This window comes from Fulmarus glacialis, unplaced genomic scaffold (genome assembly GCF_000690835.1).
Source record: "Fulmarus glacialis isolate BGI_N327 unplaced genomic scaffold, ASM69083v1 scaffold6194, whole genome shotgun sequence".
In the NCBI taxonomy this organism is placed as follows: Eukaryota; Metazoa; Chordata; class Aves; order Procellariiformes; family Procellariidae; genus Fulmarus; species Fulmarus glacialis.
In genome coordinates this window covers 17,985-31,983 of record NW_009209864.1, presented here as the reverse complement: position 1 = coordinate 31,983, position 13,999 = coordinate 17,985, and the positions used below count along the sequence as shown (strand labels likewise).

Below are 13,999 nucleotides of genomic sequence, written 5' to 3'. Positions count from 1 at the left end.
GAGTCAGAGCTACATGGTCCTTCATACTGCATCTATTTTTTCCCCTCTGTGGGGAAATGTGGCACTGTTTCTGCAGTCTCAGAGGAGTTTCACAGCTGGGAAGGCACTGAGAATTGTTCAATGATCTTCATGTCAAGCAGAAAAAAATAATGTGTTTAAACACATGGGACAGAGGTAACTTGTATTCATACATGTTAAACAAATAGGAAAGCAAAGTCTTAAGGTCCTAGAGCTGGCTGTATTTTGGTTGGCTGAGTGAGTCACCTCACAGCTTAATTCCACAACTTAGCAGTAAGCATGAAAACTTTCCCACTGAAATCAGAGCATACAGTGGGAAGGAGAGAGGAAAGAAAAGGTTTTCCCCTGTAAGAAATCTCATTACAAATTGGTGTGAAATGGGAAATTGCAGATGAGTTGCGTTTGAGTAATAGTATGGCAGTGGTTTCCTCGATCAATATTTTGGAACCTCTCAGCTATGTCATAGACCCAAAAGAGAGAAAAAATGTTGCTAACCGTTCACAGTAAAACATCTTCTGATTTTCAAAAATCAAGCATTAGCTAAGCTTCACTGTCCAATTATCACACTCTGGAGTCCCATGATGCTACCCGTGGCTGCGTTGTCTCAAAACTAGTAAGGTATCTGGATATATCTCCACTCAGACTAAAGACAAGTAGGCACAATCGTCTCCTTGGTGGCTTTGAAAAACCTCAGACAAGCAGGAGAGGAGAGAGGAGTGTGCAATTCACACATCCTGTTATCAGCCATGTCTGCAGAGTTGTTCTGTCCATCAAAGGACACAGGTGACACAAGTTCTTCCCCATTGAAACTCTCTCCCTATATGTTAGGCAAACAGCACTATACTGGTTGTTTCCATACAGGCCTGTTGTCTCAATATTGTACTTTTAACACCTGTAGCGCTGTACCAACTCAGGACATTTTGAATTGGAAACAGGTCTGAGTGGATCAACTACGTGGTCTGAAGGAAGCCTAAGAGGTAGTTCAGATGACTTAGCAGCATTGCGCTTTCGCTTTCTTATTTCGCTGGTTTCTCTGCAGGCATCAAGAAAAGGATCCTCTAAGAGATCATTTTAATGATTCCTGATAAATGGTGTTTGTTCATTTAAAAAAAATTTTGTTTTAGAAAAGAAAACCAATATCCACCAAGATGGGGCTTGAACCAAAATGCTGAATCCAGGCATCTGTGTATATTGAGAAACTGGGTGTCTGGAATGTAACGGCAGAGCAATACCACTTGTGTTATACTATACCTGCTATTTATCCCGGTAGCATCATGTTTATTGACTTGATATCAGAAGTTAAAATGTTTTCATTACTAAACAGTGTAGTAAGATAAAATCTGAAGATTAATCCTGTGTGCTCTACTATTTCATGCAATCCTACAATTCAAAAATGCCATTTCTGTTAGATCTGTAGTTAAAATGAGGAACATTTACAAGGACGTCTTCTAATGAAAGACTTAAAAGCATAATTCTATCATTGTAGTAACCAGTTCCCACCAGGCTGTAATGAGCAATGCAGACAACTGGGATATAACCAAACGGAAGCTTATCATTTTCTTAGATCCCAAACTACTCAAGTGAGAAAATACAAAATTGGCTGCAAGGAAAAATTAGCTGCTTAAATAAGAGATCTATAAAACATTGAAATACATTATTTTAATTGTTCACTGGCTGCTGGGAGCTAATGACAAGGTTCTTTTCAGAAGACCCTGCGAAAAAAGGTTTTATGTAGACTTTTATACTCCTTGGACTCCGTTTACATCTCAGGTAAACAATGTATATCAGGAGCTAATCCACCAAAGCACATGGAGAAGAAAATGTATAAAACTGATATACCGTGAAAAGGTATCAAGTCTAAATACGACACTTGACAAACTTTAATCTGTTTTTTACCCTGAGTACAAGTATTGCTCAATGAACAGCAAATGCAGTACTGTTAAGACCAGAGGCTTTTCAGTCTCTTCAGGCTTTTGCTTTATGTTTGAGTGGTTCCTCCACCAGGAGAAACTCGGCATGATAAATATGTAGGTACGATAAGTATACTTCCAAACAGATAAATATACTTGCAAACATCAGTCTTTCATGTGTTCCTCAGGTTCAAGCATTAGGTATAAAAAACTTAACCTGGTGCCCTTCCTCAGTTCAAATATTACAACCTTTTGAAGAAATTTCATTTCACACGTGTGTGATCTGGTCTGAAAGCATCGGCCCCCCTACCTAAAGGAGCCTCATCTTTCTGACATACTTATATTGACCTGCCTCCTGCTGGCTTCTGAGCACATGCTGTTCACATTGAGCACTGCTTTTCCTTAAAGCAGCATCTGCCAACATTTCCTAAAGCCAGTGAGAAGATTTTACTTTACTTCCATAGGTTTGATTAGGCTCTTTGGATATGTATACCTCAGAAAGCTTTTTAAGCACATTTGGCTTACGTTTAAAAAGCAGCTGTACAGACTTCCTAAATAAAACCAGAAAAAAACCCAACCCATTCAAAACCAACCCCACAACAGGAAAACAACCCAAAAGAAGTGATTCTTTTTGTGTCATTTTCCCTGTGTAAACATCTAAGAAATACAGGCATGGAATATGAGCTGTATGAAGTCTTGCTACGACAATAAGCTACGTTAAATGCAGAATGGTAGATCTAAAAAACAATGGCCAAGTTCAGTGTAAAGTCGTTAGAAAATGCATGCATCAAAAGCTATGCTGTGTGCAACATGGCAGGATACAGACATTAGTTGAAATGGGCTGGAGTCATGCAATTATTTGGAAAGAAGCTGCTGAGGAGAATAAAAAAGTGTGGATACCTGTGTGGATCATAGCTTCCTCCATCTTTATTTCCTGATATAGGAAAATACAAGAGTAACTTTTGTTAGTGTTTAGAACTTTGTAAAACCATTCACAATGTAGTTTTCCATGCACAGCATCTAATTCCTAAAAAGAAATGTACTGTGTTAAATAAAGACAGAGCTGCAGTCCAACAAAGATTTCCTGGAAGTTTTATGTAAAAGAACTGAAAAACCACAGTTTTTCAAAAATAATAAAACGCCCAAACAATTAGATATTGTAAAAAAGAGAAACATTTCTAGGTGAAGAAAGAGACACAAAGATGCAACAACACAAAACATGTAGGAAGAAATATTCCTGTAAAGAAAATCACAATATGCAATCAACCAAATTTAAGTGCAATGAATTCCAGAGTAATGAAGTGTAAATACCAGCTATTTTTGTACTCAGAGACTCTTGTAAAGAGATATTGCTTTCCTCAAAAATGGAGGGGACTACCGCTGATTAGAAGTTTGCAATGTTAAGTCTCAATTGTGGTGTAGAGCCTGAGGTTGTTCATATAGACAGACAGCAATTGGAATAGGATTTAATACCTCACCTGCTACTGGGAGGCAAAAACTAACCAAATAAACCCTGCAACAGAGAAAAGAGTTATGACTATGAAGATCTGCATATGCTTGTTATTGATTAGTTCAAATAACATGATAACCTTCCTGCAGCATTTCTGTCAAATCTTGTTGTTTGCCATCAATATCTCTCTAGAATAACCTGTGCAAACTTGCAAAGAAGCCTCCCCGTCATGCGGTTGTGCAGGATGGTGTGTGTGGATCCCTCCTAACTATTCAGAGCAACACTTAGGAGAGCGACAATTCATGGATACAATTAGTACTTAAGCAGATGAAAAAAATGAATAAAATGGAAATAAACACTTCTATTGTTCTTGTACCTGTTTCAAGTCCCTTTGGCCTCGGATTGCACTGCTTATAGCCTTGACAGCTTCGCAGTTCCATTAGCTGTATGTGTAATTGATTCAAAATGCCTCTTTCCACTGTATGTACTGTATTCGTCAGCTGAGAAAAAGAGGAATGGAGGGAAAAAATACTTGTTAGCAGGAATAAAAAAACCCTAGAGGAGTCTGGTGATCAACATTTTGTAACAGGGAAAGGGATTTACCTGATAGGGATCAGTGTTCATATCAAAATATTCCAAGAAGCCAGTCGCAAACTCACAAAATAGAAAATTGTGGGTGTCATTGACTGTTCGCAAACACCAGTAAGTGTTGTTATTCGAGCTTGTGCAAGCACAGAAAGAGCCCACTGTAATTAAAAAACCAAGTTATTAGTTTAGTGAAAAATAATATGCTTGTTTCTTCTACTAGTGAAACTTCTATAGGTTTTCATGTACTTAAATTCTAGATCAATTAAAAAAAAATCTTCTATTTGAATAATCTTAGATTCTCATCTAAAACAGAATAAATGTTCCTAACGTAATTTTCACGAACATTCAGTTAACAAAAGCAGAAGACAGTGAATCCTGTAGTTAATGAGGCATATTCTGTTCTGAGTTATACACAGTTTATTGGGAATGAGCAGAATTCAGACTTTACAAAAAAACAACACAAATCCTGATCCTTAAGATTTGTATACAGGATTCCTTGGAATTGCTTACTATCCATAAGGACACTGTTTCCCCCAACAGTAAGCAACCTTAACCTAGTAGATGCAAGTACAACAAAAAATTACAGAATTATAAGCATTACAGAGGAAGGTCGAATTGCTAGTTGATGTCATAAGTGAGATGGAAATGACGCAGCAGTCAAGAAAGTGGGAGGCAGTGTAAGGAAATGAGGCAAGTGAGAGAGATTAGGCAGTGGAGAGATGGGTTTGCAAGCAGGGAGCTTTCCTGGCACCTTGCATGCAGGAAGGATGGAAGAAGCAAGGTGGGAAGGAAGACCAATAGATAATCCTATGCCTCATTTCAAGCAGCTCTGCCCTACTGGCTTGAGTTTTCCACTTAACTATTTTGAACTGCAATCCCGCATTTTGTTTGTTTGATACACAAATAAAAGGGAAATTGAAGCACTCAGGCCTTTGCAGAACAAGCCCAGGCAGTGTAACTGGATTACATTTTGTTTTCACTTTTCAACCTGGGGAAACTTAGAGCAGGCTTCCATTCCAGACTGAAGACACCTGGATCCAGGTGTCACAGTGATGGGAGCAGCCATAAAGGACACCTGGGTATACCTTGTATATAATCTTGTTCTGCCAGCGGAAAAAGCTGTAAGAAAGGTATCTCTCTTAATTTTCAAACAAACTGCTAATAAAGTTTTGCTGTAGAAGAATGAATCCTTAATTCCAATAACAAAATATTAATAGTGCCTTAGATTTTTATTTAGATTTATTTAGATTTGTTATTAGTACTGTGATTAGTAGCTGTAACGGTATCAATGTTTTGAACAAACTTCATGAAAATAGTAATGCTATTGGACCTTTTTATCTCTGTAATGTGAATCAATACATTAGCTCTTCTTTAAGTTACAGACTGCATCAAAGGGACCATGACTGTTGCTGGAGCATTGCCAGAATGCACAGCAATATGAGAACGCTTTTCATAACTGTTTGTTACTCCACAGTTAGAAAGTAATAAGCCAATCTAATTGTTGCCTTTAAAACAAAGATCATGCATATGATGGCTTTAGGAACATCTTAAAATACAAAAAACATATTAGCAGATGTCCTAGTGCAATCAGAACAGATTATCACTAGGAGACAACTTCTTTCTCCAAAAGAAAAATTGTTCTTAGCAAATTTTCTGCTTAGAGTCAAATATGTTGTAACTTAATCATGATTTGATCTTGAGGTTTTTGAAAGTGAAGTTTTTGAAAGTAAAGTTTTCAATCACTTTTCTTCCTCCGCCACCAAAGATGAGAAAGGTATTGTTTTGTTAATGCTGAATACAGAGAAATGCTGAAGCATGCCTCAATAGGATAGTTATCTATATACCCTGAAGTTTAAAGGAACTTAAAATATTTTCTAGCTCTAATATTTTGTTCTTATACATCAGGTGAGTGTTCCACAGTTGTGATTTTTAAATTCTTTTAGAATACAAAAAAATGGGAATAATGGGAAGAATTAATAAGGGATAGTATCTGTATTTTCTTCACGATAAAGTAAGTTGTTTATGATACACTTTGAAATCAAAATGATAAAATCAAAATAGGCCTTTTATATGCTGAAGTTTGTGACAACATTAAAGGTCAAGTCCCAAAAAGGATTTGTGACAATTGGAAGATAAGGCTATTATTAATAACCGGAAACCCAATTAAAATTCCTATGAAATATTTGGTCATCTTGATCTCCAAGAGATGACACAAATCTCAGTGGCTGGTTACGAAAGTTTATGTTTTAGAGGCCAAGTCTCCTTTTTGTTTCTGCAGTGTTTAGCATCAAGCCTCTTGTGGTAATTTCATATAAATAAGTAATGCAACAATTACAAGCATACTCAGGTGACATTCTTTCTTCATACTTCAGAATAACGGCAGCAGCAGCATTACTAAGTGCCAGTTCTTCAAAATAATACTCTGACTGCATGAAGTGGAAACTCTGTAATACAGCAGAGGATAACCTAGATCACGTCTGCACATGGAGGTAAGACTTACAGTTCCAGAATGGTGCTGTTTGCCAATGGTTGTTGTCGTGGGTAAAACATGTCAGTCCAGGAAGGCTACACTCGTCTCCTTTCTTCTGGCGCTTTTTCCCCTTCCTTTCCTTCTTCCTTCTCCGGTTCTCTTTGAAGAGCTGCAGTTTGCCATCCACTTCCTGTGCTGCTTCTCTGTTCAGAGAGAAAGTTGGGCACGGCTGACAGAGAACAGTCTCTGTTTGGTTAACAACAGCATTAGCAGTTTTTACATCTTTCTGGCTTTTTTAAAGATGAGAGGATGAGAATATGCCCCTCTTTAGCTCAGCTTCCACCACAGCTGTTATGACAAGGTGTTCTCTTCAGTAAGTATGAGAAATGACACACTGTTGCATTTAGGTTTAACTGGATTTTTTTAACAATCGTGAGGTCAATCAGCTTCTGAAATGGTTCATTTCATCCATTTTCTATCAACAGGTTTTAAAAATATTATCCATAAACTTTCCCAAGTCTGTCCAAAACAACTGAAGGTTTCTGTGAGAGCTTGCTATATGTGACCCTTTCTTTCCCTCGCCTCCTCCCTTCTCCTCTCCACAAAAAAACCCCTCAAAACCCCCCCAAAAATATTTCTCCATTCACCAAAGAGAGGATAAAAACAATCTTACTTGAAGGGATGAAGATGGCTCTTAAGTTTCTCTTGGGCCTTTACCCCTTTCTCTTTGTTGTAATAGCTACAGGGAAAATTATTAGGAATTATCAAGTCATGAAACCATTTTCAGCACAAAAACAAACCAGAAACATACCATCTTTGACATTTTCTTGAAGAACTACACAGAATGACTTACGATTTTCGCTTCATTTAAAGAAGTTATATCTGTGTGAGTGATCCTATACTAGATTATAGCAAAACTGCAGCTGGGTTCGAATATGTTAGTGAAATACAAACATATTTAATCTTAAAATTTTTACATTTATCTTCTTTTGATTCACAGTAGTTTCTACTCTTAAAAGTGATCTAACCAAAATAAGTACATATAGTGGTTATAAATATCATTAAAGTTTATGTTCTTTCTTTTCCACCTCAAAAAACTTGGAAAATGTATAAGCCTTAGCAATTGGTGCAGCTTTCAGTGTCCAATGGCATCTCTCTTACCTCTGTTTACTACAGTCACATTCATCTGGTTTTCTTCTTTTTAGATGTCCTCTAACTTCTCTCAAATTCTTAATTTTGTCTTGGAGAGCTTCGATCTGCAGAGAATATTTCCGAGTCAGAATTATTCTTTGAAAAGGTAGCAGTGCAAAGACTTCACTCAGATTTTAGAATCCCTCTTACCTCCTTATCAATGTAAGCCTTGTGGTCCTTCCAGGCTCTGGCGGATTGGTACAGCTCCCTCTCACAGTGAATAGTGTCATTTGGAAGAATAAAACATCTGTAGACATGAGTTTAATGAATAGGAAAAAGAAGGTCAGTGGTTTCCCAATTGCCTACCCATTTCTTCTCTTTCTTCCAACTTTCCTAATCAAATATTTGTTATACTTTGTTAAGAAATAAATAAACTCCACAAGGTCTTCTCATGTTGACTTAATAGTATTAATAATTGTTTCAATCTGTTTTCTCTGCAAAATAAAAAAAAAAAATCCTCATCCAATCCAGATGCTCTGTGCCTGCTAAGCAAAAATGCAATGGCACAGCCATCTTGGAGAGTCTTAATCCAATCAGAAATGAAATTGAAACTAAAATAAAAATCTGTTCAGAATTTAAAGCCTCTTAACGAAACGTGCTATTTAACCACCAGCTGCTGAGATTCCTCTTGCCACATGAATGTGACTCATCTTCCAAGAATGCAAAATAGTCAAGAACAGAACATACAGTCAGTGGGCTAAAGATCCATATAATCAATAAAGGTCAATAAGAATCAAAGTTAGAGCAAAGAGTTCAAACAAGTGGTTAAAACAAAACCAACAGAACACTCAACAAGCAATGCAATGACAAAAACATTCATACCAGTGTTGGAAAAAATATCTCTACCAAAAGAAAAAAGTACATGGAAGGCCAAGAAGGTGGACTGAGATAGAAAATCCAGCAGACTACAAGCTGGGCTTTCAAAGTCTCCATGCTGACAAACAGAAATTCCTTAATCACAGAAATATTCCAATTTTATAGACACAACCTTTCTTGGGTCCTGCTTCATCAGAACCCTTCTTTTAATTTTTGAGAAGAATAGCAGAAAGGAAGATTCAGATGTTTATCTCTTCTCATGTTATCCCATTATGTTTTTTTCTTCACTCAATGAATTCTGAAAACAATACTGTATTCAGTAACAGTCAAAACACTTTAGGAGAAATAATAACATTTCCAGAATGCTATTTAAGGCTTCATTAATGCCATGGTTGGAAATTATCAACATAAAAAAAGGATAATTTTTACTTATTCAAAATTAACTTTTATGTTTTCCCTGATGTTTAAAAAAAAAAGGAAGAAATGAAACGAGAGAAATGCTATTTATATTTTAAATGCAATAAAAAGTATAAACCAGAAGATTTTTGTTGCCTGCATCTGCCTGCCTTTTCAGATCAATCATGTTAGCTTTTTTAAACTAAAAAATATTGTGAGATTTTTGCCTTTTCATTCAGATTTAGTGCAGGGCTAAAAATTGAAATCTAAGCATCTTCCAGGATGGAAAATGATTGTGGGTCTCTTCAGGGATAAAGAGGTCTAATGTATCTTAGCTAATGTTGCTGGCTGCAAACAACTAAGCATTAAGAAAGATGATGTAACTGATCTAATTTGTCCTCATTTAGAGTGGGATTTTAGTCCTCTCAAATTTAGGCCTCTGTGCTAAGCTGGTAGCCTAGACTTTATAAAGAACAGCAGGAGTTTCAGCTTCACAGAGTGATTAATCCATCATAAGACGCGTGTTTCGATACGGAGGATGAATCTCCGTCTGGAGATGCCTACTCCTCCTCAGAAATAAAACCTAAACTAGTTGCCTCCCTTTAAAATACACATACTGAAGTTAAATGATTCCACCTACTAACAAGTACAACTCAGGTTTATCTAAACCCTACAACAATAGTTTTAAGTTCTTAAATATTGTAACAATAAAATAGTAAAAAATGGAAAGAAAGAGAATACAATTAGAAAACGAAGATTTCATTTTAAGAAAAAAAAAACACAGAAAAAGCAATTGTACTTGTGCGTCACTCTGACGGAGTTGGGTTGACCTATAGCATCAGTGCCATCAGCGATCATTGCGTCACCAAGAGCACCATCGGTTTCCTCTGCTTCTTTTTCATTTTCAGCATTGTGACGCTTGGTGATACTTTTGGTCTTTAACACCTGCAGTTCCTCCTCTTCCAGATTTATGTCATATATTTCACCTTCAAATTCCACAGACAAGGACCGGGTTTGGCGAGTGTGAACAAATCGGGGTTTGTATTCTGAAGCAGAAGAAATAAACATTCCCGGTTGCATATACATATCTACATGACCCATGCCATGAGCACAAAGCAAACTTCAAAGAGCAAGAATGCTGTTCGGTAAAAACAGCTTTTTTTTTCTGTGGCTTTACAGAAACTTATTTAATGATTTTTTGATATGTCAGGGCCCACACTTTCATGAGTAGCATGAAATTTCGTTTGCTTCAAGGTTTGCATTTCATGCTAGTCTGACCTTATGCCACAGTTAGCATATGTATCTCCAAATAAAATCAGTATCTTAGAAATCAGATATCTAGAAAGAGACACTCAAAAAATCAGAGACCACAGGATTAGAAACCACTTTAGAAAATTAAACCATTCAGTACTGTGAAATAAGGTCATCGCCTGTAAATTGGCATGTGACATAAGTTTGACTTACGCTTTAGAATAAAAATTACTTTTTAAAAGGATAAAACCTTTTCCTTTTTAAAGGTAGGCTTTAAAAGGGCAAGAATCCATCGTACATCACTGTATATGTATCTATATGTATATACGTAGAGGAATAAGAATGTTGTAAAGAAGAAAAGCATAACAAAAGGACTTTTTCTGATGCTCCCTTCAGATGTTTTCCATACTTCCCCTCTTCCTCTCCCCAAGTCACTTTCCCCCATGTGCAATCCCCATTCAGCCTTTGCTGGTGTCCTGATGACACCTTCTCTTTCCAAGGTACACGACAGGTATCTCCCCTGAAAATATCACTTAGGGGAACATTGCCGAGTTTGAGAATCACCCTGGCAGTCTGTGACATGTAGAATTTTCAGCAGAAGTCTGCCTGTGCACACTGTCAAACTCCTTAGACAATTAAACAAACGGAAGAAATTATATCAAGGCCACATTTAGTCTGAACAATGAGACAACTCAAGACAGACAATATTGCGGTTGAATGTACAAAGAATACCAGGGATTCTTGTTCACGTCCAGAGTGGGGGAGGCTTTAAATCAGGAAATATTTTGAATTATATTGACATTATTTTCTTATTTCATAGACATCTGTGCGGCATCTTTTAACTTTTGCATTTCTCATAAGACTTCGCTATCTTCCTGTTTTAAAGACCCATCTTTATTTCATTCCCCAGTCTAGTATTCTAGATAGAGAGCAGGAGAATACAGCCTGCTCTTGAATGAAGTCTGAAATCCAGGTCCGCTTGTATTGCTATAGCTACAGAACTTCACGTTCACCGCTGGGCAGATAAATGAAAATACTTGTTCCATTTAAAATAATGGCTTCTTTGTATAGGCTTCTTTTGTAGAAATCATTAGCAAAAACAAATCCAAATACTGCTGCCCTAAACCCTCTTGTACGTTCCCTTCAGCCCACACTCCACTAGAGGACACTGCAATCTAACTCGTGTCCCTGCGGGGATCCCGGGACTGACTTGCCGGGAAGCTACAGCTGAGCAGAATTTCAGTCCGACAGAAGTCACAGCACTGCAGTGCCTCATGTAAAAAGTGCCTTTGGGATATTATCAAACAGCATGTGAATTCAGTTTTAATGATGCAAGAAAACACTTGCACTGGCCACCTTAGCAAATAATGGCACCGACTGATCCGCAGATGCCGCTGGGTTGTCATGTCTGAGCAGCGCGATAGGCGGCCCCAGAGCATCACCACCACCACCACCACCAGCCTAAAGACTATTCCTCACTGTGATCCAAAGGATAAATATTGTTGTTATTATTATTGTTATTACAGAGGCAATTATGTAGAACCTTCCTGCCAATTACGGATGTATTTATTATACACGGAGGTGAAAACAAGAGTTTACTGGTAAGCCAACACTCTGCTAGCTATTTCCCCCTGCTCTTTGCCTCAGCGGTTCAAGAGATCAGATAACACTTACTTTGCGCATTAGGGTTTCTCAGGAACTGTCTTTGATTTTTTCTTTGGGTCCTGCTGTTTCGGTAATCAGTGTCTCCACAGTTGCAGTCTTTGTCTTTACCGCTGTATCCCCGGGAGTGTATGCTGCGGGTCCTTTTTCTGATGGCAAGTATGTCGCTAGATACTTTACACTTGTGAATTCGAAGTTTGCCGGAAGCATCCTCCGTGCACTGCCACTTCTGTAAGAGAGAGAAATGAAAACGATTTCCCACCAGCCTTCCAAACCGCTGCTGCTTTCACATGGATTGTAAAACAAGACAGGCAAATTTCTTTAAAAATTAAGCAGTCTTTTAAACAACAAACTGAGAAGAGAAACATTGTAAGGGCCTAAATTCACTCACATTCTTCTCAACATCTCTCTCATGCTAGGCAAACATAAGCTTGAATGAAATCACTGCAAATTTGCATAAAAAAATACAACCCCAAAAAGCCAAAAAAGATATATAAATCAAGAGCATCTAGACTAAACACATCCCTGAAAGGAGCAAGTAAAAATTCTTAATTTACTGAGCCACAGAGTACAGCTGTCAGAGCTGTTTTCACCAACTCTTTTTTTTCTTTGAAAAAACAAACTTTGTTTCTTTGTTCTATGACTTGGAATTTCTAACATGATTCAGGGGAAATAAAAAATCCCCACAGATAAAGACGAACTGGTTCAGTTGTAGGGTTCCTTGGAAAAGAGAAGGACAAATTGTGGATGTGATTTATAGAAAAATACGTAAACCACTAACAACACGTAATTTATTTCCTCACCAGTGGTCAGAGTTAGGACCTGCACCCTAAGACATGCCCCTGCAAACCATGCCACTCAGACCTGCAAACATTGCTGGCTCTTTATATTTTACATGAGAAGGGAGAAGCCTGAAAGCGCGATACCCCTGGCTACCCTCTCTACACCCAGCAGGTGCAAGCAGGGGAAGAACCTTAGGGACAGTAAACAAATAAATTAGCTTGGATAATCTCCTTTGGATACCTAAGTCTTGAGATTTGTATCAGAGTTGGGAGAAAAAAGTGCAGCCTAGAAGGAGTACCTGTAAAAGGCATCATACGTGTGCTGAATATCAGAGCAAGTGCGGGAGAATGAGACGAAACAGAGTTTTTCCAGCTTGTCTGCACAGTATCTGAATGACTTGATTATCAACATCACTGAACCAGATGGAAGATTCCAGGTGCATTTCTCCAGTGGATCCCACTGCCTTGACATTTCAAATTAAAAAGCAACTGGGACTTTAATTCCCTTTCCACACCGAACTGTCTTAAAAAAGCTGAATGTCATTCTTTTTAAAACATGGATAGGTGCTGACAGATCAGAACTGCTTTGCCCATGCCCAAAGCTTGCCATATATGGCTGCTGGGTTATAGCTGGCACTCGTAACACACTACACAAGCTAAGAAGACTATGAAGATCTTAAGTCAGTTGTAGTCCAAATAACAATAGGCAGAACTAGAAATAGCTATGTTTATTTATAATTTGAATACAACTATAAATGACTATTACCCAGCGAGTTTTGTTCACTTGTGCATCTCAAGCCACAATGACCAGACTTTGTATACAAAGCAATTAAGTTTGGCTGGATAGCGTAGAGAACAAAACTCAATAATGCGGTTGATAACTGGAACCTTTTAGTTGCAGTTTCAGCTAAGTTTCCCTGTAATGTGTCCTTTTTTGGTTCCCGGGACTGAATAGCGTAACTTTCTCTTGCCTCATTAATAATAGCAAGACAGCTAGATGCTGGTCCTAATGGAGTCCCCAAATTAATTTTTGAAATGGACACTAATATCAGAGCACACATGTTTCAGTAAGTATCTTCCATTAACTAATGGCTGCTCTGGACTGTTTTGGGGGTGCTGTCAAGCTGACTGAAGAATCAAGAAAGAAAACTAAGCCTCAGGTAGATTTGCTGACCTGATAACCTGAGGAGTGAGCTGATGTGGCCCTGAACGGCAGCAGCGTGAGAGCACTCTCTGGCCTAACACTGGGTTGAGCTAAAAGATGGATCCCATGCTCAGAGACCTTGCCTGTGGATTGGCATGACTCTGATCCCAGAACAGTAACCCGCGTGTAACAGGCCATAGGCCTACGTACATCTGATGGCCGCCTGAGAAATTACACTCGTGCCCAGACTTTCAGTGTAAACCCACACCTACAAGTGACAAGGTGACTTTCTATAAGGAAAGGTGTCTGAGAGCTATAACG

The 13,999-nt window shown here is 38.0% G+C and overlaps 1 protein-coding gene across 1 annotated transcript in view; it reads right to left on the bottom strand.

Annotated features, from left to right (window-relative positions):
• SULF1 (sulfatase 1) overlaps positions 1-13,999 on the bottom strand; it is a 33,374-nt gene that overhangs the window by 4,853 nt on the left and 14,522 nt on the right. The window contains exons 6-14 of the mRNA XM_009576964.1: positions 11,765-11,981; positions 9,639-9,885; positions 7,778-7,874; positions 7,598-7,692; positions 7,110-7,175; positions 6,467-6,639; positions 3,982-4,124; positions 3,755-3,878; positions 2,829-2,862 (exon numbers count right to left, since the gene is read on the bottom strand). Coding sequence (XP_009575259.1) covers positions 2,829-2,862; positions 3,755-3,878; positions 3,982-4,124; positions 6,467-6,639; positions 7,110-7,175; positions 7,598-7,692; positions 7,778-7,874; positions 9,639-9,885; positions 11,765-11,981 — 1,196 coding nt within the window. The remainder of the gene's footprint in view (positions 1-2,828; positions 2,863-3,754; positions 3,879-3,981; positions 4,125-6,466; positions 6,640-7,109; positions 7,176-7,597; positions 7,693-7,777; positions 7,875-9,638; positions 9,886-11,764; positions 11,982-13,999) is intronic.